General features: G+C 41.5%; 2 protein-coding genes across 4 annotated transcripts in view; one reads left to right on the top strand and one right to left on the bottom strand.

Annotated features, from left to right (window-relative positions):
- Positions 1-8,889, top strand: part of INPP5J (inositol polyphosphate-5-phosphatase J) — a 120,600-nt gene extending 111,711 nt beyond the window's left edge. For all 3 annotated transcript variants that reach the window (XM_044275261.1, XM_044275260.1, XM_044275262.1), the window contains 6 exons: positions 259-368; positions 482-665; positions 4,647-4,784; positions 4,862-4,948; positions 5,039-5,143; positions 7,960-8,889. In XM_044275261.1, coding sequence (XP_044131196.1) covers positions 259-368; positions 482-665; positions 4,647-4,784; positions 4,862-4,948; positions 5,039-5,143; positions 7,960-8,451 — 1,116 coding nt within the window. In that variant the 3' untranslated portion in view covers positions 8,452-8,889. The remainder of the gene's footprint in view (positions 1-258; positions 369-481; positions 666-4,646; positions 4,785-4,861; positions 4,949-5,038; positions 5,144-7,959) is intronic.
- Positions 8,890-11,564: 2,675 nt separating this feature from the next.
- Positions 11,565-24,210, bottom strand: PLA2G3 (phospholipase A2 group III). The gene is made up of 10 exons (XM_044275263.1): positions 23,908-24,210; positions 23,573-23,705; positions 22,918-23,052; positions 20,338-20,399; positions 20,111-20,243; positions 19,456-19,590; positions 16,877-16,938; positions 16,650-16,782; positions 15,995-16,129; positions 11,565-13,476 (listed from the first exon to the last, which is right to left on the bottom strand). The coding sequence occupies exons 1-10, from the start codon at positions 24,065-24,067 to the stop codon at positions 13,182-13,184; spliced, it is 1,383 nt and encodes a 460-aa protein (XP_044131198.1). The 5' UTR covers positions 24,068-24,210; the 3' UTR covers positions 11,565-13,181.
- Between the last annotated feature and the right edge of the window lie 788 nt (positions 24,211-24,998).

The raw sequence follows: 24,998 nt of genomic DNA on the forward strand, positions 1-24,998 counted from the left end.
AGTGTTTTAAAGTTATCACCACATATGGTGACATATGTCAGATTTGCAAAAATCGGTCTGGGATTTAAGGTGAAAGGTGTCTCCGGCTCGGTAGTGAAGGGGTTAAATTAAGGTTTGAGATTCCATGTAAATTAACTGTTTGATGAGCTACTTGATACTAAACTGTATATTTTGTAATAAAGCAAAAGGAGACCTAATAGCTTTGGAAGAAGGGCACCTGTAAAACTGCCTACATTCAGTAATAATCTTTCCTTACAGCTAAACATAGCAAAATGCTGTGAACCTGTGTTGTCTGGCTTTATGGAAGGACCCCTGACCTTTCCTCCCACCTATAAATATGATGTTGGGACCAACACCTATGACACTAGGTAAGCGTGTGTACACAAATGTATTATTCATTGACACATTTATGAAAGCTGTTGCATTTACAGATATAATTATATGTATTAATTTGTCCTATAATAATTCATGTAATGTTCAGTTCTAAGAAGAGAAAGCCTGCGTGGACTGACAGAATTCTGTGGAAAATGAAAAATCCAATTTCACAGTCAGACACAAGCTGCAGCATGTCTGAGGGGATGTCAGTGACACTGCTCAGCTATGGATCCCATATGCATTACACAGAGAGTGACCACAAACCAGTATCTTCTATTTTTTCTGTAAAGGTGAGATTGCAGTCAATATTTTACTACAACGAACAGTCACTGAACTATTTAACTAATTGATATTAAGCGATACACATCACTGATCACGAATACAGAGATCCAGATATTGGGGCAAATTTACTAACTGTAAGATTGAGACAATGTAAAGTTAGTCTAGACCAGTGGTGGTGAACCTATGGCACAGGGACCAGAGGCAGCACTCGGAGCCCTCTCTGTGGGCACCCGCCCCCTGGAAAAAGTCTATGGTGTACCAATATGCCTTAGGGCTCATGCACACGACCGTTGTTGTTTTGCGGTCCGTTTTTTACTGATCTGTTCCATATCTGAGTTTTTTTTTTCCTCCGATTTAAGTAATCTTCCGTTCCGTTATTGCACAAAACATATCCGTATGGTTTCTTTATTTGATCCGTTTTTTGTGGAGCGTATACAGAAATAGTAACTTATTATTCACCAAACACATGAGCAATATGGGCTGGGCATAGCATTTCTACAGTATGGATCCGCAAAATACGGATGACATACGGATGTGTTCTGTGTGCGTTCCGTATTTTTTGCGGACCGATTGACTTGAATAGGACCTTGGACTGTGAATTGTAGACAATAATAGGACATGCACTACTTTTTTGCGGAACAGCCATGCGGACAAACAGAATGCACACGGAGTGGAGTACCTTCTGTATTTTCTACAGCCCAATTGAAGTGAATGGTTCGGCATACGGTCCGCTAAAAAAAACCTGAATGAAAGCGGAAAGAAAATACGTTCGTGGCATGAGCCCTTAGGCCTCTTTCACAAAGGCGTTGCATGTGAGGACCGGACAAGATGCGGATGCGTTGCGGGAAAATGCACGATTTTTCAATGCGTGTGCAAAGCGTTTTAATGCATTTTGCACGTGCGTGAGAAAAATCTGCATGTTTGGTACCCAGACCCGAACCCGGACTTCACAGAAGTTCGGGTTTGGGTTAGGTGTTGTATAGATTTTATTATTTTCCCTTATAACATGGTTATAAATATATCTTCCATGTACTTTATCATTTAGCTATAATAGCCTGCCTGCATTCAGTGCACTGCCTGTGCTGTTCATAGAGCGCCCTGCGCTGATGAATGGAAGGAAAAGTCTAAGGCCCCTTTTCCACGTGGGTGCAATGCGTGAGGTGAACACATTGCACCCGCACTGAATCCGGACCCATTCATTTCTATGGGGCTGTGCACATGAGCAGTGATTTTCACGCATCACTTGTGCGTTGCGTGAAAATCGCAGCATGCTCTAAATTGTGCGTTTTTCATGCAACGCAGGCCCCATAGAAGTGAATGGGGCTAAGTGAAAATCGCAAGCAAGTGCGGATGCGGTGCGATTTTCTTGCGTAGTTTCTAGGTGATGATCAGGAGGGGGACCCGATCATTATTATTTTCCCTTATAACATGGTTATAAGGGAAAATAATAGCATTCTGAATACAGAATGCTTAGTAAAATAGGGATGGAGGGGTTAAAAAAGTAATAATAAAAACTCACCAGCCCGGCTGGTCTTCTTTCTTTTTCTTTGATGACCTGGGAGGAAAAGGACCTTTGGTGACGTCACTGCGCTCATCACCATGATGATGGACCATGTGATGAGCACAGTGACGTCACCAAAGGTCCTTTTCCTCCCAGGTCATCAAAGAAGAAGAAAGAAGACAAGCCAGGCTGCGCGAACAAGTGGATGAGGTGAGTTAAATTTTATTTTTATTTTTTTAACCCCTCCATCCCTAATTTATTTAGCATTCTGTATTAAGAATGCTATTATTTTCCCTTATAACCATGTTATAAGGGAAAATAATAATGATCGGGTCCCCCTCCTGATCATCACCTAGAAACCTCGCGTGAAAATCGCACCGCATCCGCACTTGCTTGCGATTTTCACTTAGCCCCATTCACTTCTATGGGGCCTGCGTTGCGTGAAAAACTCACAAATTAGAGCATTCTGCGATTTTCACGCGACGCACAAGTGATGCGTGAAAATCACTGCTCATGTGCACAGCCCCATAGAAATTAATGGGTCCGGATTGAGTGCGGGTGCAATGCATTCACCTCACGCATTGCACCCACGTGGAAAAGGTTAAATTGCCGTGTTAGCACTTTGTGATAAATATGTGAGTTTTGGGTTGCAGTTTGGGCACTCGGTCTCTAAAAGGTTCACCATCACTAGGCTAGAAAGTCCAAAGACACTCCAAATTTTTCAAAGTAGCTCATACTGGATGGTAATTTTCGTGGCTATTGGCTGACTAATTTTGCACCAAAATTTTGGAACAATTTTGGAGTAACTTTAGCCATGCCTCTTTCCAGGTAAGACAGGCCTGCTTATCAAACCAGGTGCAAAAATGTTTAAAATACATAACAAATGTGGTGCAAAGCAGGTACGCCATTTTTTGGTGAAGTGAAGCCAGTTTTCTAGTGCATTTAGCTTAGTAAATTTTCCCCATTGTGAGAAATGCTTGTGAGTTACAGGATATAATAGGGGAAAAAAATGTCATTTTGGTGATGGTAAAAGGGTTAAATTTAGTTTATAACCTTTTAGGCTTCCACATAAGTTATGAAAAAAATCTTGTACATGACCGTATTTTTCTTGTTTCTGTAATTGCCATTCCTGTTTAATTAGATGGGTAGACAGGTACATATGGAACGTGTGTATAGTAAACAGGGTTTATATGAGCATGGTGACAACGTGCTTGTGAGATTAGGCCATTTTCACAAGGCATATTGTATAGTACTTGTGTTATCCTTATCTTGGATTTAACACACTGGGACAGATTTACTATTGAAAATGCATGCATTTTTTTGTGGACATTTTGAAAAATGTTCTAAGCATTTTACTCCTTGCCTGTCACAGGGTGTGGTTTTGTGAGAAAGTGCTGTGGATCCACGGGAAAGAGGCGTGGCCTCAATCCATTTCCGTGCATCAAAAATCCAGTTTTGGTGCATTTTTGTCGTAAAACGATGCCAGTTCATAGGTGATGTAGAATTAAACTAGACAGTTTTTTTCGTGCACAGACAGAACTCTGGCATAGATCTAGCGCAGGATTTCTGATACTCTATAAAAGGTCCATGTGCCAGAATAGTCCTGTCTGAATAAGGCCTAAGGGGGATGTCCACCAGATACAGAAAGCACAGCCAAAAGAATATATTATGTTCATATATTCTTGTTGAACTTGTTGATTTATCCCCCCTTTGCCGCCATAATTGCCTCAGATTTTATTGGAACGCTGTCCACACTTCCACTGTAATAGAAGCAAGTTAATGAGGATAAGAATTAAAGAGACACCCTCCAGTTCACTAACTGTTCAGAAAAAAGTTAGGGCTGAATAGTTGGGTTCAGTTTGTACATTTATTTCTTTGCTAAATCTCAGTAGCAGCAAAAAAGAGGATAGATAGGTGCAGTGCCTTCTGGGACCCACTCCCATCTCCAGTACCAGGCCCCTGAAGTGAAGGGAGCGCAGTTGCACATGCACGGTCGCAGTCCTTTCAGTGCTATGGGCATTCCAGATATAGCCGAGCGCTGAACTGTCTATTTCCGGTAGTCTCGTAGTGGCAAGTGGAGAGCTGGCTGTGCAATGTATTCTCCTTCACTTCAGGGATCCCATTCTGGCGATAGAATCGGGTCCGGTCCCAGAGGAAGGACTCACACCTGTCTGACATTCATGGCATATCCCAGTGATATGCCACAAATGTTGAAATGAGAAAATCCCTTATACGATATAAAAAACTATTCCGATTTGCTGTTCAAAAATGATGGCAATGTCTGTGCGAGTTGTGCTTGTTGATTGGTTGTCATCCAGATTTCCCAGAAACTTCTTGGTTGAAGAGGACAACTCAAGAACATACCTTAGTAACAGGTTTTTTTCTACTGTCCCATTTATCTCAATAAGATGTGCAGAATTCATTGTATATGCTGCAGAAACGACCACACGTGTACTGATAACCCTTACAAATGTTTATATTGTCTCAGTTTTCTGCCTGTCTTGTTGCCCCGCTGGTCCACATTTGGGTACATGATGAGTGGCTACTGCCTTCAGATGCCCGCGTCACCTACAGGTGGTCTCCTATTTACATGAAGAGTTCTTGGGATTGGATTGGACTTTATAAGGTGAGGAATGTTGAATAGTTATACTAGTTTGCCTTATAAGCTCCAGCATTTTCACATCTCGCCCTGTATTTTTTCAGGTTGGGTTTCGACATCATAAAGATTATGTATCTTATATTTGGGTGAAAACAGAGGAAGACACAGATGGAGGAAGATACAAGCACCAGGTTTTTGCTCACATTTAGTAGTAGTGTATCAAAAAACAATGTAGTAATGTTTGCCATGTTTGCTTTCACATCTGTATGTTCTTAACACAGGTAATGTTCAGTGAAGAATCACTTCCCAAAGGCACTGGTGAATATCTTCTTGGCTACTACAGTAATAATATGAGCACCTTAATTGGGGTTACAGAGCCCTTTCAGGTGAGTACGTGCCCTTTTCTAGTAGTAAACATTGTTAATAAAGGGAACTACTGGCAAATACTGACAGATTTTATCTGGTTACAAACAACTGTTGTACTCAGCAGCATTTGAGAACATATAGTTCACAAGCAAGCTGGCATCGGTGGCCAGGGCTTCCCTCTGGGTTCTACCTGCACGGTTCTGCTTCATTTACAGGTCTGCATGACTTCTCAGCAAAGGAAGAGCAGGGATTTAAAAGAATAAATTGCAAATTATTCTAAACCTTTTTCTAAAACATGAACATGTGTGCCCCATGCGTATATTTTGCAGCACGCATACAGCGGGTCTTGTGCACTCTGTATCAGGGATGTGGACCCATTGACTTGAATGGGTCCGCAATTTACAAGATACGGCGCGTTGCGGAGCAGAGGTACGGATCTGATGCACACGGAAGCACTATGAAGCGCTTCTGTGGGATTTTGGTCTGTGCCTCCATACCACATAAAAATCGAACGCGTCCAATTTTTTGCAGTGCGGCTGTATCTTGTAGATCTTGGACCTATTCAATTTTTGGTCCACAGGCATGGGCATACACGTTCTTGTGCATGAGCCCTAACATGTTGGGGGGTATTAGAGTCTAATAAATAAATAGGTTCCCCTAAGCAGCAAATGGTATAAACTTCCATATACCATAAAAGCACCTCACTGAGCCACTGCTGTTCTGTCAGTGCTGGGGTCCCCGCTTCACTCCACTTGCTGTCTTGACACAGTAGGAAATGGCTCTGAATGCTGCTTAGCCATTTACTGGCTGAAGCAGGTCATCGCTGCTGACAGTGATTGACTGAGCGCCATTCCTAGCCTTTCCCTGCTGTATCGAAACAGGAGCAGGAAGTGAATGACAGCGAGGACACAACACACATAGAACAGTGGGGGTTGGCGAGGCGATGGTAAGTGCTTTTTTGTATACTATTTGCCATCTAGGAATACCCCTTTTAGAGGGGTTCTCCAAATTATATGAAAACTCTGGCAACCCCTGTAAATGGCCTAATATAAATGAATAGGTACTTGTTTCCTTTTCTGTTTCTTTGACCCTGGGTTCAGACCTGAGCGTTTTACAGCGCGTTCCTACGCGCTGTAAAACGCTCAACACGGAGAAACCAATGATTCCCTATGGGAATGGTTCTCACCTGGGCGTTTTACAGCGCGTACGATCGCGCTGTAAAACGCCCGACGCGCAAACAAGTACAGGAGCTTTTTTTGGCGCGTTTGACGCGCGTTTGGGCCATAGACTCTTTGGACAACACTGCTGTCAATCACTCAAACGCGCGTTCACTATTAAAAAAAAACGCGCGACAAAAACGCGCGTTTGAGAAACGCCTAGGTGTGAAACCAGGGTGAAGGCTTCACTTCAGTCCCTTTTCAGTTGGCTGAAAAGCTGATATTTTGTGCACAAGTCACTGCTGCAGCCAATCGCTGCTTTCTTCATTGCACATGACGTCTCTGCTGAGACCAGTAATGGTTGAAGCAGTCACCTGTATTCAAAAAACATCCCTGCTGCAGTCAGAAAAACAAAGAGCAACGGTGAGGACTGGAACGCAGCACAGGAAGAAGAGGAGAAAATAGCATTCATTTGTTATTTTAGCTTGCTTACATGGGTTGCCTGAGTTTTTATAGAACTTGTACAATTTAAGGCCTCATGCACACGACCGTGGCCGTTGTACTTTCAATGGGTCCGTGGAAAAATCGGAAAATGCACCGTTTGGCATCCGCGTCCGTGATCCGTGTTTCCAGTCCGTGAAAAAAATATGACCTGTCCTATTTTTTTCACGGACAACGGTTCACGGACCCATTCAAGTCAATGGGTCCGTGAAAAATCACGGATGCACACAAGATTGTCATCCGCGTCCGTGATCCGTGTCAGTTTTTTCCTATCATTTCAAAGGCAAACTTGACTTAGATTTTTTTTTTCATTTTTCATGTCCGTGGATCCTCCAAAAATCAAGGAAGACCCACGGAAGAAAAAACGGACACGGATCACAGAACAACGGAAATCGTTTTTGCGGACCGCAGAAAAAAAACGTCTGTGTGCATGAGGCCTAAGTCATAGTTTTTTCCCCATTCTGATTATTATGAGCTAATATTCTTGTAATACTATGTGGTTTAAAGGGAATGTGTGATCGGAAAACAACCTATTATTGAAATCACTTTTTTTATGTCAAAGATATCTTTACAATTTTTGGTGAGTTTTTCCATGTCACTATCTATATATATAAAAAAAAGTGTGTATAATCCTACAATTTTCACACTGGACACTAGGCCTAAAATACGTTAAAACCTTATGTCCTTTTAAGAGCAGCTACATGGGCCATAGTCGCAATAGACTGACCTAACTGACTTCTATTAATGAGTTTTCTAGGATTGCTCTGTGACCTGTGCAGAGGTCAGGGGGGAGTAGATAAGCTGTGGTATCGCCTATTGTGAATGGTGGATCCTATGTTATTTATACAGCGGGGTTACGCTGCCAATGCACATTCAATAACTGTGGCGAAAGCGGAGACACTTCTGGATCGGGAGCTGTTCTCGATGGGTTCAGCTGACAAAAGACTAATGGAAATCATGGCCTAGTGGCCAGTGTGAACATTTCAGGATTATATACATTTTTTTAGATATAGATAGTGACATAGAAAAATAAAAAATGACACAAATTTTTTAAAAAAATGTTTAATATAAAAACTTGATTTAAACAATAGGTCATTTTCTGATGACACATTTAAACAGTCAACATACATCTTTAGCTTCCTTTGTGTATATTTGTCTACTTTTTCTCTTTGCCCCAGATCTCCCTGCCAGGTTCTGAACCAAGCTCGGCCTCTGACAGTTCAGACTCCAGTTCAGAGGATGATAACAGCAGTCATGTCCTCCTCCGGCCCAAATCCCGCAGCCCCAGTCCAGCAAATGTTCGCTCCCCACGAAGCAGAAGCCCAGCACTTGCACGTTTCCATGATCTTATCCTTCCCAGTTCCTCCCGACAGAAGAGTCGAAGTCCATCCCCATGTGGGGCCAAAAGCCCCAAACAAGAGAGGCCTCAAAGGCCACGATCTAGGGAAACCACCCGTGAACCAAGAAGTTATAAAGTCCACAGCTCTCAGGGGTCCCAGACCATTGTTGTGCCCCCCGTGAGACCTGCAGCTGTGGGCCAAGGCTTTAGTCCAAAAGGAACAACCCCTGTCTCCCCTAATTCATTTCGTAGAGAGTCCAGCCTGACAGTCCCTGCTTCTAAAAGTACAGACTCACAAAATCAAATGCAGAGTCTAGACAGATCAAAGTAGAATACATGTCGTGTGGTCATTTGCACCAGGGTGAAAGTTTTCTTGGCCATTAGATCAGTAAATCAGAGGTTTTATTTCATTATGTTTTACAACGTGTATGTTGTTACTTTGATTTATGTTTAATCTGAAATGCAGTACTCAAAGATTACCACTAGGTGTCATTATAGGCACATTAAAATCAGGTATACAAACACGCATGGTAATCTTACCTACAGATGTACACCAGTCCCTAAAATGAATAGGAATTTGTGACTGGTCTAAAAATTGGCTGATTTATGGGGGAAAAATTGAGAAATCTGATTAAATTGAGACCAAAGTCTTACTTTCTAATGAAGAAAGAATTTGAGAAAGAATGGTTATATACATGGCTACACTGTGAATTTAATTTACACAAATGTTATATGAGATGTTATTGCAGAAATGAAAACCTGTTGTGCATACGGCTATTCTAGCTTACTTTTCAGAATGTACTACAAGACTTTCCGTCTTAGTATGAATGGTACCCCAAAATGCTCTTACCTCTGCCCCTTAGCGTTTAACTAGATGTGCCATAGCCACTCAACTGCCCTTTTGTTGCACTGTTGTATAATTTAAAGTGGCTCTGCACTTTCAGTAAAATTTTGATATGTCATAGGAACATGTCAAAAGTTTAAATCAGTTGAGGTCTGAGCAATGAGATCCCCACTGATCTCCACAAAGAGGGACTTAGTGCGTTCTCTCTCCTTGCTGCAGGGCAGGAAGCGCGATGGACTCAATAGAAAGTCTATGGGCCAGAGTCATCATTAGCTCAGGTCAGAATAATGGAGTGAAAAAGTCCCAAACGCTAAAACTGCGCACAAATTTGCGACTTTTTTCTGCTCTGCACTATGCTCGTCAGTTTTCTGAAAGTGGTCGTGTTTTCTTATGTAAATGAATCTCTAGACAGATTTACTATTGGGACTATTTAAAAAGTCGCAAAAAAGTCGCAATTTCACTCCAGTGAGGACCATGCTTATCTTATGAGACTTTTTAATAGAACATGCGACTTTTTCATAAAAACGTGCGACTTTTGTAAAGCTGCTTACTGACGGATAAACTGCTACCGTCAAACCACATTTATTACAGTCTTAAAGGGCCGATTATAAATCTGACTTGGCTAAAACTGACTTTAGCCATATGTTAAAGTGGAGTGAGCTGTCAATAAATCTGGCCCTATGTGCCCTGCAGCAAGGAGAGAGAGCGCTCTGAGCAAGCTTTTCTCTCCCCTCATTCTAGAGATCAGTGGGGGTTCAGGCGCTCAGACTCCCACCGATCTAAACTTTTGATATGTCCCTATGACATTTGAAAAGTTTACTGAAAGTACAATGCCACTTTAAGATGTTCCGTGTCCTGATGTCTTACTACGAAGAGGAAGAAGGCTGCTTGGGATTAAAAGGAGGCTGTCAGCTTCCAGATCACCTCTAAAAGAAGCATGTGGCCTTGTGGGGATCATGCACTGAATCAGAAACATACCCTTCTTTTGAAAATCCATGATGCAAATTAGCATGCTAGTGCATTCTGGGCAAGGACATGCTGTCCAGTGCGCCATTGTCCCCTGGGTGATTAGGTGGTGATATTGGTGAGCAATGGTGCACTGGATGGCACGGCCCCATTTATGGTGCACTTGTATCTTAATTTGCATCAAAATAAAAAGATTTCTCTGGATTTCAAGCACTGATTTTCAAAAGAAAGGTATATATTCAGTGCACGTCCTGTACCAGGCCATATACTTACTGTGGACAGGCCTGAGTACTGTTGTCTGAATTGGCAGACCTGATTTTCTTTTTGGGTGGGGAAGGGACGCTGTCGGATATTGTTTCAGCACTGAATGCTTGAATGCACAATGTACGTACCCATGCTGTATGGGGCCAAGCTCCTCACGCAGTAAGGTATTTTGCTGTGAAGTAAATGCACATCATGTGGAAATCTTTTGGATGTCCACATGAGTTCATCTTCTTATATTGAGACTTTTTAGAGTGTTTACATAGTTTGCACTGTTTTATCTTCATGATCACAGGACATTTTTGCATCGAGCAGTATACTTGGAAACAAAAATGAAACTGCACTGAAACTTACTGGTTATGGTTAAGATATACATTCAGATTTATTTTCTTATACAGTACATGTTATGCAGTATATTAATCAATAACAGACCTCTTGGCCTCTACCCAGGTATTTACAGAAGATATTTTACCATGTAGAATTGCATCAACCACTATCCCGAATCCCAGATCTTACTCTCAGTGGACTGTCACTCACTATTTGAGCACTCCAGTTGAAAATAAAGGGTCAAGCCTTCATCCTTCACATTGATGGTAAGGCTACTTTCACACCAGCATTTTTGCTGAATCCATCATGGATCAGCAAAAAACGCTTACGTCATGATAATCCAACCGTCTGCATCCGTTATGAACGGATCCGTTTGTATTATCTTTAAAATAGTCAGGACGGATCCGTTTGCTCCACACCACATCGTGGACAGGAAAAAGCTTGCTGCGTTATACTGTCCACGATGGGGACGCAACCAAATGCAATGGAATGCATTCCATTTCGTTCAGTTTTGTCCCCATTGACAATGAATGGGGACAAAAGGGAAGCGTTTTCCCCCGCTATTGAGATCCTATGACTTATCTCAATAGCGGAAAGGGAAAGTGCAGATGTGAAAGTAGCCTAAGACATATTACTCCCCTATCAGCTTTTCTTTGTTTAGCTAACAATCGTGAACAGTCATGTTAGAAGTGAAATACTCAGTTGCTAATCAGGCACTGTGTGGCTGCTAGAACTGGTTCCCTGCTATTTTATACGGACACTTCCATCATAAGGCGTCTTTCACACTGGCGTGTGCGGCCCGCGGTCGTGCTGCGGCCCACAAAATACGCGCTGCAATGCACGAGCACAGTCCGTGGGGCAGCTGCAGAGAATCGCGGACCCATTCACTTGAATGGGTCCGCGATCCAGCCGTTGCGCAAAAAGATAGGACATGTTCTATCTTTTTGCGGAACGGAAGTACGGGACGGAAGCACTCCATAGTGCTTCCGTAGGGTTCCGTTCCGTGGTTCCGTTCCGTACCATTCCGCATCTCCGGATTTGCGGACCCATTTAAGGAATGGGTCTGCATCCATGATGCGGAATGCCCACGGAATGGCCCCTGTGTATTGCGGGCCGCAATATGGCAACGGGCCGCACACGCCAGTGTGAAAGAGGCCTAAAGGGTTATTTATTTAAACTGTGTATTTATGGAAAACAACTTTACATTAGCATTTTAAGCTTTTTTTTTTTTTATTATTTCATTAGTATCAGGCCATTAAAATTAAATATGAAATAGTGTTCTTCTGTAACAGTAATTTCAGATATGAATGTTCTCAGTGGGAGAGCAGAGTAATCTCATTCTACAACACTGCTGAACAGGGAAGGGTATATCTGTAAGATAATCCTCATTAGAATAGTAGGTAGAGGACTGGAATGACTGATAGGTTTATTCTTCTTTAGATGTGCCTAGGTAAACATGCAAACAAAGGACCATTGCATTGATTAGTAAAATGTGAGAAGCCCTGACCAGCTATACTACTGGAATGGTGTAGGGGAGGTGCTTTGCTCTAACTGAGTAATCACCCCTTATTCACGACTTATAGTCTAAAGACTGTATTACACCTGCTGATTTTTCGGCAGATGATTGCTAACGAGTGTTCGTAGTCTAATACTGCCGCAGATTACCCGATTACCAATTCATCAGGCAATCCGAGTCCTTTCACATGTTAAAAAATCATCATTTGCCGGCGGCAGATCGTGGTGTGTAATGACAATCTGCTGCCGGCAAACAATGATTCAGTATAGGGAAGAGCGATGGTGAAACGATTAAAGGACCACGAAACCTAAACACCCAAAACAGGCTGGTCACTAAGGGGTTAGAGGACCACTAAACCTAAACACACAATTTACCATAAAGAATTACCAACAACATATGTATGTATAGACAAACACTATGTACTGTACATATATAGAGAGATGAAATATTATAGACTGACATTGGAAGTGTGCGGTGTGCCCTTGTATATCTACAGGTCTGATAAGACGCAGGACGTTGTACATATATATAGATCAGTCTTAATAGTTCTTTAACTTTATAGGCCATTTAAACTATACCATGAAGACAAATGTGCTGTATATAGAACTAGAACTCATTCAGTGCTTGGACAAATTCTTTTCTGGATGAGCCTAGAAATATGGAAACACCTGAATGATTTGTTACCCTTAGAGAAAACTATATCACAAAAAACTTTGCTACCAAAACTATTTATATAGCACAGTAGTCACAGAGAGCACAATTGTGGTTTACTTGTATAGCTAGTGTAATGAAATGTGATTATGTGGTAGTGACAGGGATTCACCTCCTCTAGGTGATGTAATAAAACAGTGCTGTCAAAGTCTTCTATAAACAGGTCCACGTCCACGTGTTATCTTCTGTGATGCCATACACTGGGTCCTGCGTATTACTGCTGCATTTCACAACAGCACCCGAGCCACCAGGGGGCGTCTGCAGTCTCAGAAATCTCACAAAATCTCAGACTTTTCTTACAGATCAGATCTAAGATTTTTGCAGTGTGGCTTTACTTCCAATAATATGGCTGTTCTTCTGTCAGGTATTTTCTTTTAATAAATAAATGGTTGTTTACCTGCACATTGTCCTCATACAGCTCCTGCTGCTTTTTTTGTCAGTGTTTTGTGAACAGTTTAGATTTTACATTCAGTATTTTGGATTTTGCTTCTGCTTTATTACTGTCTTTTAAGATACCTTTATTGTCTCTTTTAGATGGCTCTCTCTGCAGTCTTTTGAGCCTCCTTCTCCTTGACTTAGCATTTAGCCATTGTTGGGGGGGAGATGTAACATTGTGTGGATGTAAGCTGTGAGGTATAGGGATAGATGTGTGTCTGTCCTCTGGATTACTGTAGTTGAAGATCTCTGGCTTTTGAAGCTCAGCTTTTGGTACGCTGCCATTCTTTTTACAACTGATAAACAGAAACATAAAATAATGTACATTACAACATGATACAAAATATTGTTAGGCTGCGAAAGCTTAGGGAGTCGGTCACATCATTTTCACTAATGTAACCAACAGCATCGTCCCACAGAAGTTTGGAAAAGCATTCCGAAAAAATTTGGATATTTATGCAATGTCTAGGAAAAGCACTTTCATTCAGCTGAAAATAGTTTACAAGTGCCAAGATGGCCAGGCTTTGCTGTTACATGTGTCCAAGCTGGGTGGGCTGTGATGTTCAAAGTGCCCAAGCTAGGAAGCTTCCTTCTCGCTCCCCTGACGTCACAACAAAGCCTAGCAAAATCTCACTTATGCACCCTGTGCTGCTTTTCCAGCACCTGCACAGTACATTCCCTTTGTAGGCTATTGCCTCAGGCATATGTTCTGCATCAGCGTTGCAGCATACACTTGTGAAGATCGCCAAAGGCAAAACGGCTTATTCTCAGGGGAAGGTGACTGCATGAGATTTTGAGATCCCTTTCCATGACGTCGGAAGAGGAGAGGAAGCTTGGGGCGATAGAGGAGGAGCAGAAAGTTGGTAAGGGTGGTAGGCAGTGTATTTTAAACAGCAAAGTCGCTCAGCTGGACACTTGGGAAGTTTTTTTCAACAGATATTTCCTAGACATTGAATGACTATCCAGATTACACGCAGGTATGTTTGGAATGCCTTTGCAAGACTGTGTTCCAAAAGATGGATCCATGAAAAATGGATTGCACATGTATGATTTCAGTGCACAATAAAGGTTTTTTTCACTCTCACAGACATGAATAGGAAAGTCTGAGCTGCAGAAGTCTACCACCATAGGACATGCACTAGGTTTCTCTGAGAGGACCGCACATTGAAGAGAAAAACAGTCATGTGAATAAGCCCTAAAGGTGGCATATCTCCCTTTGTTTCCAAGGGAGATATGTCACTGCTAGAGGTGTCTGTCAGTCACCTATCCCTCATTTCTCATGTGGTGCTGGTTAGGAATAGCTGTCCACTGAATCAGTGTCCAACCAACAGCTATTCAAAGTGTACGGCCATTTTGTCATATAATGAAAACCAACCTACATTATCAAAAGTGCACCGATGCCAGTGTATTATGAAAAATACACTATATGGACAAAAGCATTGTGGCACCTACACATTACAGAGGTATACACAAATTATACACATTATACAGTTACATGCACATTACACCTACAGGAGATTTTATGAAATCCTATTCTAAATCCATAGGCATTAGTATGGAGTTGACCCTCCTCCCCCCTTTCAACTAAAGAAGCTTCCACACTTCTGGGAAGGCTTACTGCAAGATTTCAGAAGCATACAACTGTCCAAAGTGTCTTGTGATTCATCATGGTCCAGAGTCCAGTGATGCTCTGCTTTACACCACAACATCTGACGCTTGCATTGTACTTGGTGATGTAAGGCTCGCATACAGCTGCTTGGCCATGGAAACCCAGGTCATGAAGATCTTGACCCAATTTTCGTTCTAAGGTAGTGCCAGAATAGGTTTGTACTCTGGAGTTATTGGGTCAGCAGAGATTTGGTAACTTTTATGCACTACGTGCCTCAGCACTCATTGACCCTGCTCTGTAACTATACGTGGGCTGATTTTCGGTGGCTCCTAAAAGCATGTATTTTGTAATAATACCACTCACAGATGATCATGGAATATCTAGGAGGGAAGAAATGTCATGAACTGACGTGTTACAGTACTACACTGGAATTAAGTGACTTCTTTAGAATGAGTCATTCTTTCACAACTGTCTGTGAAGGCAGACTGCATTGCTAGGGGCTGGATTTTATACACCTGTGGTAATGGGATTGAATTCAGTGAATAAGAGGTGCACTTTTCTCTTTATAGTGTATATCAGCTTTATTAATTACATTTTTACATTAAAATACGAGTAGGATCACAGCAATAAAATAGGATGACACTGCAGGGTCTGTATATATGGCAGTATAAAATAATAATATAGCTTTACATAGACTCCTTTTTTTAAACACATCATAAATATAAGGTGCATAAAGTGCATCTGTTGCTCCTTATCAGTGTGTATCTGCACTTTTTGTAAGATAGGTTGGTTTTGATTGTGTTTTAAAGTATTGCTGCACAGGGGTTTTCTAGCCTTTGAGACATTTTGCTTGCCAATGACTAGACTAAGCGATCATTGGCTACAGCGGCAAACATGACCACGTCTGTCTAGAAATGTATAGGCTGCAGACTGGTGTATCACTGAATGGAGCCTGCTAGCTAGAACAGAGCGGTGGGGAGGAGTATGAGTTGTTTCATCAGGTGCAAGACGCTACTTGTGTCAGTAAATAAAAAAATCCAAAGGCTGGACAACCCCTTTAAGAGTTAAAATGTATGCACATTTCAATTTTGATGGTACTAGGTGTAGACATGGTATGTTTATTTTTCGCTGTTTGTCCATTAAGCCCATACAAGTAATGGCAGTTTGGGCAGGTATTGAAGCCAGAAATGAGAAAACACACTTACCCTCCCCACCAGTGCCACTCCACGCACTGTTCCTCCTCTCTCAGGCTGAAGCAGGGCATTTCCAAGATATTGAAAAACATGATGCCAACAAGTGTGGACACGGTGTCATTAAGAGCGTGAAGACACTGCCTAAACCTAAGGAAGGAATGCAGACGTAAGAATGATGGTGGAAACAATATGTAAACTTAGCCATGTTTGGTTCTAGAGGAATTGTATTGTGCCATGTGAACTGAATGATAGTGGTTCAGCTGCTGATAGTCAAAAGAATAAATGATTTATTTTACATCACTCCTTGCACGTGATGTCATATTCTTTAGATGAACACAGCCTACATCTTTTAGTTCTTTTTAAGATTTGTATTTCTTTATCTGTTCCTGTCACATTTTACGCTCCACAAAGAGGTAGAACATTTCCAAAAGTTTACGAGTGACTGAATTTAGTCACCCCTTTAAAATCTCAAAACATACAACTGGATTGTAGCACAGTACAGCTTCTAATAGACTATAGGGCAGAGTTCTCTGGTGGTTCAGTGGTCTACCTAAGAGCAGAGAAGCACCGGGAATTGAAATTGCACATTGATTTCCTATAATTCACCAAAAGAGAAGCTGACTCCTATTCCACAAATTTTAAAATTCCAAATAAGCATTTATCTTACCTCTGGTCACAGTCACAGTGGGAGACAGTGTGAAGTCTGTAATTTCTAATGCCATACTGAAATTCAAATGCTTGAATTTGTGGAGAGCAGTGGTCATGTTCTCTGCAACAACGATCCACTCTAGAAAATTCACCTAAGGGAAGAATTACAAAAGAAAAGGAGTGTAAGTTTTCTGATATGCAGTGGAATCTGTAGGCTATATGTTATATAGAAGTTGATTGGATTACTGTAGTTGAAGATCTCTGGCTTTTGAAGCTCAGCTTTTGGTACGCTGCCATTCTTTTTACAACTGATAAACAGAAACATAAAAGAATGTACATTACAACATGATACAAAATATTGTTAGGCTGCGAAAGCTTAGGGAGTCGGTCACATCATTTTCACTAATGTAACCAACAGCATCGTCCCACAGAAGTTTGGAAAAGCATTCCGAAAAAATTTGGATATTTATGCAATGTCTAGGAAAAGCACTTTCATTCAGCTGAAAATAGTTTACAAGTGCCAAGATGGCCAGGCTTTGCTGTTACATGTGTCCAAGCTGGGTGGGCTGTGATGTTCAAAGTGCCCAAGCTAGGAAGCTTCCTTCTCGCTCCCCTGACGTCACAACAAAGCCTAGCAAAATCTCACTTATGCACCCTGTGCTGCTTTTCCAGCACCTGCACAGTACATTCCCTTTGTAGGCTATTGCCCCAGGCATATGTTCTGCATCAGCGTTGCGGCATACACTTGTGAAGATCGCCAAAGGCAAAACGGCTTATTCTCAGGGGAAGGTGACTGCATGAGATTTTGAGATCCCTTTCCATGACGTCGGAAGAGGAGAGGAAGCTTGGGGCGATAGAGGAGGAGCAGAAAGTTGGTAAGGGTGGTAGGCAGTGTATTTTAAACAGCAAAGTCGCTCAGCTGGACACTTGGGAAGTTTTTTTCAACAGATATTTCCTAGACATTGAATGACTATCCAGATTACACGCAGGTATGTTTGGAATGCCTTTGCAAGACTGTGTTCCAAACGATGGATCCATGAAAAATGGATTGCACATGTATGATTTCAGTGCACAATAAAGGTTTTTTTCACTCTCACAGACATGAATAGGAAAGTCTGAGCTGCAGAAGTCTACCACCATAGGACAAGCACTAGGTTTCTCTGAGAGGACCGCACATTGAAGAGAAAAACAGTCATGTGAATAAGCCCTAAAGGTGGCATATCTCCCTTTGTTTCCAAGGGAGATATGTCACTGCTAGAGGTGTCTGTCAGTCACCTATCCCTCATTTCTCATGTGGTGCTGGTTAGGAATAGCTGTCCACTGAATCAGTGTCCAACCAACAGCTATTCAAAGTGTACGGCCATTTTGTCATATAATGAAAACCAACCTACATTATCAAAAGTGCACCGATGCCAGTGTATTATGAAAAATACACTATATGGACAAAAGCATTGTGGCACCTACACATTACACAGGTATACACAAATTATACACATTATACAGTTACATGCACATTACACCTACAGGAGATTTTATGAAATCCTATTCTAAATCCATAGGCATTAGTATGGAGTTGACCCTCCACCCCCCTTTCAACTAAAGAAGCTTCCACACTTCTGGGAAGGCTTACTGCAAGATTTCAGAAGCATACAACTGTCCAAAGTGTCTTGGGATTCATCATGGTCCAGAGTCCAGTGATGCTCTGCTTTACACCACAACATCTGACTCTTGCATTGTACTTGGTGATGTAAGGCTCGCATACAGCTGCTTGGCCATGGAAACCCAGGTCATGAAGATCTTGACCCAATTTTCGTTCTAAGGTAGTGCCAGAATAGGTTTGTACTCTGGAGTTATTGGGTCAGCAGAGTTTTGGTAACTTTTATGCACTACGTGCCTCAGCACTCATTGACCCTGCTCTGTAACCATACGTGGGCTGATTTTCGGTGGCTCCTAAAAGCATGTATTTTGTAATAATACCACTCACAGATGATCATGGAATATCTAGGAGGGAAGAAATGTCATGAACTGACGTGTTACAGTACTACACTGGAATTAAGTGACTGCTTTAGAATGAGTCATTCTTTCACAACTGTCTGTGAAGGCAGACTGCATTGCTAGGGGCTGGATTTTATACACCTGTGGTAATGGAATTGAATTCAGTGAATAAGAGGTGCACTTTTCTCTTTATAGTGTATATCAGCTTTATTAATTACATTTTTACATTAAAATACGAGTAGGATCACAGCAATAAAATAGGATGACACTGCAGGGTCTGTATATATGGCAGTATAAAATAATAATATAGCTTTACATAGACTCCTTTTTTTAAACACATCATAAATATAAGGTACACAAGTGCATCTGTTGCTCCTTATCAGTGTGTATCTGCACTTTTTGTAAGATAGGTAGGTTTTGATTGTGTTTTAAAGTATTGCTGCACAGGGGTTTTCTAGCCTTTGAGACATTTTGCTTGCCAATGACTAGACTAAGCGATCATTGGCTACAGCGGCAAACATGACCACGTCTGTCTAGAAATGTATAGGCTGCAGACTGGTGTATCACTGAATGGAGCCTGCTAGCTAGAACAGAGCGGTGGGGAGGAGTATGAGTTGTTTCAATAGGTGCAAGACGCTACTTGTGTCAGTAAATAAAAAAATCCAAAGGCTGGACAACCCCTTTAAGAGTTAAAATGTATGCACATTTCAATTTTGATGGTACTAGGTGTAGACATGGTATGTTTATTTTTCGCTGTTTGTCCATTAAGCCCATACAAGTAATGCCAGTTTGGGCAGGTATTGAAGCAAGAAATGAGAAAACACACTTACCCTCCCCACCAGTGCCACTCCACGCACTGTTCCTCCTCTCTCAGGCTGAAGCAGGGCATTTCCAAGATATTGAAAAACATGATGCCAACAAGTGTGGACATGGTGTCATTAAGAGCGTGAAGACACTGCCTAAACCTAAGGAAGGAATGCAGACGTAAGAATGATGGTGGAAACAATATGTAAACTTAGCCATGTTTGGTTCTAGAGGAATTGTATTGTGCCATGTGAACTGAATGATAGTGGTTCAGCTGCTGATAGTCAAAAGAATAAATGATTTATTTTACATCACTCCTTGCACGTGATGTCATATTCTTTAGATGAACACAGCCTACATCTTTTAGTTCTTTTTAAGATTTGTATTTCTTTATCTGTTCCTGTCACATTTTACGCTCCACAAAGAGGTAGAACATTTCCAAAAGTTTACGAGTGACTGAATTTAGTCACCCCTTTAAAATCTCAAAACATACAACTGGATTGTAGCACAGTACAGCTTCTAATAGACTATAGGGCAGAGTTCTCTGGTGGTTCAGTGGTCTACCTAAGAGCAGAGAAGCACCGGGAATTGAAATTACACATTGATTTCCTATAATTCACCAAAAGAGAAGCTGACTCCTATTCCACAAATTTTAAATTTCCAAATAAGCATTTATCGTACCTCTGGTCACAGTCACAGTGGGAGACGGTGTGAAATCTGTCATTTTTAATGCCATACTGAAATTCAAATGCTTGAATTTGTGGAGAGCAGTGGTTATGTTCTCTGCAACAACGATCCACTCTAGAAAATTCACCTAAGGGAAGAATTACAAAAGAAAAGGAGTGTAAGTTTTCTGATATGCAGTGGAATCTGTAGGCTATATGTTATATAGAAGTTGATTGGATTACTGTAGTTGAAGATCTCTGGCTTTTGAAGCTCAGCTTTTGGTACGCTGCCATTCTTTTTACAACTGATAAACAGAAACATAAAAGAATGTACATTACAACATGATACAAAATATTGTTAGGCTGCGAAAGCTTAGGGAGTCGGTCACATCATTTTCACTAATGTAACCAACAGCATCGTCCCACAGAAGTTTGGAAAAGCATTCCGAAAAAATTAGGATATTTATGCAATGTCTAGGAAAAGCACTTTCATTCAGCTGAAAATAGTTTACAAGTGCCAAGATGGCCAGGCTTTGCTGTTACATGTGTCCAAGCTGGGTGGGCTGTGATGTTCAAAGTGCCCAAGCTAGGAAGCTTCCTTCTCGCTCCCCTGACGTCACAACAAAGCCTAGCAAAATCTCACTTATGCACCCTGTGCTGCTTTTCCAGCACCTGCACAGTACATTCCCTTTGTAGGCTATTGCCTCAGGCATATGTTCTGCATCAGCGTTGCAGCATACACTTGTGAAGATCGCCAAAGGCAAAACGGCTTATTCTCAGGGGATGGTGACTGCATGAGATTTTGAGATCCCTTTCCATGACGTCGGAAGAGGAGAGGAAGCTTGGGGGGATAGAGGAGGAGCAGAAAGTTGGTAAGGGTGGTAGGCAGTGTATTTTAAACAGCAAAGTCACTCAGCTGGACACTTGGGAAGTTTTTTTCAACAGATATTTCCTAGACATTGAATGACTATCCAGATTACACGCGGGTATGTTTGGAATGCCTTTGCAAGACTGTGTTCCAAACGATGGATCCATGAAAAATGGATTGCACATGTATGATTTCAGTGCACAATAAAGGTTTTTTTCACTCTCACAGACATGAATAGGAAAGTCTGAGCTGCAGAAGTCTACCACCATAGGACAAGCACTAGGTTTCTCTGAGAGGACCAGACATTGAAGAGAAAAACAGTCATGTGAATAAGCCCTAAAGGTGGCATATCTCCCTTTGTTTCCAAGGGAGATATGTCACTGCTAGAGGTGTCTGTCAGTCACCTATCCCTCATTTCTCATGTGGTGCTGGTTAGGAATAGCTGTCCACTGAATCAGTGTCCAACCAACAGCTATTCAAAGTGTACGGCCATTTTGTCATATAATGAAAACCAACCTACATTATCAAAAGTGCACCGATGCCAGTGTATTATGAAAAATACACTATATGGACAAAAGCATTGTGGCACCTACACATTACACAGGTATACACAAATTATACACATTATACAGTTACATGCACATTACACCTACAGGAGATTTTATGAAATCCTATTCTAAATCCATAGGCATTAGTATGGAGTTGACCCTCCACCCCCCTTTCAACTAAAGAAGCTTCCACACTTCTGGGAAGGCTTACTGCAAGATTTCAGAAGCATACAACTGTCCAAAGTGTCTTGGGATTCATCATGGTCCAGAGTCCAGTGATGCTCTGCTTTACACCACAACATCTGACTCTTGCATTGTACTTGGTGATGTAAGGCTCGCATACAGCTGCTTGGCCATGGAAACCCGGGTCATGAAGATCTTGACCCAATTTTCGTTCTAAGGTAATGCCAGAATAGGTTTGTACTCTGGAGTTATTGGGTCAGCAGAGTTTTGGTAACTTTTATGCACTACGTGCCTCAGCACTCATTGACCCTGCTCTGTAACTATACGTGGGCTGATTTTCGGTGGCTCCTAAAAGCATGTATTTTGTAATAATACCACTCACAGATGATCATGGAATATCTAGGAGGGAAGAAATGTCATGAACTGACGTGTTACAGTACTACACTGGAATTAAGTGACTGCTTTAGAATGAGTCATTCTTTCACAACTGTCTGTGAAGGCAGACTGCATTGCTAGGGGCTGGATTTTATACACCCGTGGTAATGGAATTGAATTCAGTGAATAAGAGGTGCACTTTTCTCTTTATAGTGTATATCAGCTTTATTAATTACATTTTTACATTAAAATACGAGTAGGATCACAGCAATAAAATAGGATGACACTGCAGGGTCTGTATATATGGCAGTATAAAATAATAATATAGCTTTACATAGACTCCTTTTTTTAAACACATCATAAATATAAGGTGCATAAAGTGCATCTGTTGCTCCTTATCAGTGTGTATCTGCACTTTTTGTAAGATAGGTTGGTTTTGATTGTGTTTTAAAGTATTACTGCACAGGGGTCTTCTAGCCTTTGAGACATTTTGCTTGCCAATGACTAGACTAAGCGATCATTGGCTACAGCGGCAAACATGACCACGTCTGTCTAGAAATGTATAGGCTGCAGACTGGTGTATCACTGAATGGAGCCTGCTAGCTAGAACAGAGCGGTGGGGAGGAGTATGAGTTGTTTCAATAGGTGCAAGACGCTACTTGTGTCAGTAAATAAAAAAATCCAAAGGCTGGCCAACCCCTTTAAGAGTTAAAATGTATGCACATTTCAATTTTGATGGTACTAGGTGTAGACATGGTATGTTTATTTTTCGCTGTTTGTCCATTAAGCCCATACAAGTAATGGCAGTTTGGGCAGGTATTGAAGCCAGAAATGAGAAAACACACTTACCCTCCCCACCAGTGCCACTCCACGCACTGTTCCTCCTCTCTCAGGCTGAAGCAGGGCATTTCCAAGATATTGAAAAACATGATGCCAACAAGTGTGGACACGGTGTCATTAAGAGCGTGAAGACACTGCCTAAACCTAAGGAAGGAATGCAGACGTAAGAATGATGGTGGAAACAATATGTAAACTTAGCCATGTTTGGTTCTAGAGGAATTGTATTGTGCCATGTGAACTGAATGATAGTGGTTCAGCTGCTGATAGTCAAAAGAATAAATGATTTATTTTACATCACTCCTTGCACGTGATGTCATATTCTTTAGATGAACACAGCCTACATCTTTTAGTTCTTTTTAAGATTTGTATTTCTTTATCTGTTCCTGTCACATTTTACGCTCCACAAAGAGGTAGAACATTTCCAAAAGTTTACGAGTGACTGAATTTAGTCACCCCTTTAAAATCTCAAAACATACAACTGGATTGTAGCACAGTACAGCTTCTAATAGACTATAGGGCAGAGTTCTCTGGTGGTTCAGTGGTCTACCTAAGAGCAGAGAAGCACCGGGAATTGAAATTACACATTGATTTCCTATAATTCACCAAAAGAGAAGCCGACTCCTATTCCACAAATTTTAAATTTCCAAATAAGCATTTATCTTACCTCTGGTCACAGTAACAGTGGGAGACAGTGTGAAGTCTGTAATTTCTAATGCCATACTGAAATTCAAATGCTTGAATTTGTGGAGAGCAGTGGTCATGTTCTCTGCAACAACGATCCACTCTAGAAAATTCACCTAAGGGAAGAATTACAAAAGAAAAGGAGTGTAAGTTTTCTGATATGCAGTGGAATCTGTAGGCTATATGTTATATAGAAGTTGATTGGTTATCACTTTAAGTTGCAGATTGTATTGGCTGCTCTTTGACTTTATTGTGTATGGATATAATAATGTGTGGATGTTGGATCCGCATCTTGATCCATCTGTGTATTCATCTCACCTAAGCTGGTGAAGTTTTCTGCAGTGCTTCCAGCTCCACACCATAATGTTCCAGGCATTATCCAGCTCCGTCGATACCTGGTCTTTATTTTCTCCCCATTTACGGTAAATAAAACGATGAAAAAGAGTACCACCACCACTATGCAACTCCTCCAAACCATACTTCCAAAATAACCTATGTGTATACTGTTCCAGTCAGCAATGCATATGTGTTTCAAATAGGTTAAAACTGCACAAAATGTCAAGAAAGCGACAAAAACTTGACGTGATAAAAACACATCTGCCCTATTCTCCTAGCAGTCACTGTAGATCAGTAAAGTGTCAGACTCAATGAACCTGGCTGCAGGTGAATCACCATGTTTTATAGGAGGTTTGATATATGAGGTGATGTGTCTCATGACCTTAATGTCACACCTCCTACTCATTCAAGCTCAACATCCATAGACAGCAGCTGTTATCAAGTGTTATCTCTATGATTTCAAAGAAACACGTCATTGTATTATTTTATTTTTTTCGTTCAGTGGAGAAAAATAAATGTGAAAACGTTATACTGTCCAGGCAAAAAATATATATTTGGTAGTGAATAGACATTTTGTGGTGGTCTAATCTGACATTATCTCTCCCTTCTGGAGTCCTTCTCTGTAAAAATGTCTTACAACTGGAATTTGAATGAAACCCCATCATACTTGAAAGGTGTAACTGCCGGTAAGTCCAATATCCTTCTTACCTCAATGTCACACAGGGTCCATGACACCGGAGGTGGGATCTTCACAATATACCTCTATATTATGAGTCCTCATCGCTACTGTTAGGACAGCTGCCCTGCTCTCACCTGTAGACACGGACACCATGCTACTAACCCTGTGGCTGCCTAGTACTCTAGCCTCTGTCCCCTTAAGGCATACATTCACCTATGGCTCTTAAAGGGCCAGTGCTTTCAAATCCTTCCCAAGGCAATGGCTAGGGGTTCCTGGATATTTAAGGCACCTTCTTCAAGCAGAGAGCTTAAAGGGGTATTCCCATCACATACCATTGTCTGATAGGTGCAGGTCCCAGAGGAGAACGGAGCAGGGAGAGGGGTGGCTTGAGGAC

This window comes from Bufo gargarizans, chromosome 1 (genome assembly GCF_014858855.1).
Source record: "Bufo gargarizans isolate SCDJY-AF-19 chromosome 1, ASM1485885v1, whole genome shotgun sequence".
NCBI lineage: Eukaryota > Metazoa > Chordata > Amphibia > Anura > Bufonidae > Bufo > Bufo gargarizans.

Coding starts and splice junctions, on each gene's coding strand:
- PLA2G3 (XM_044275263.1), bottom strand. CDS start 24,067: ATGGTTTGGAGGAGTTGCATAGTGGTGGTGGTACTCTTTTTCATCGTT. Junction 23,053..23,572: donor CACTGTTACTGTGACCAGAG/GTAAGATAAATG, acceptor TTCCTTCCTTAG/GTTTAGGCAGTGTCTTCACG. Junction 13,477..15,994: donor GAGTGGCACTGGTGGGGAGG/GTAAGTGTGTTT, acceptor TCTGTTTATCAG/TTGTAAAAAGAATGGCAGCG.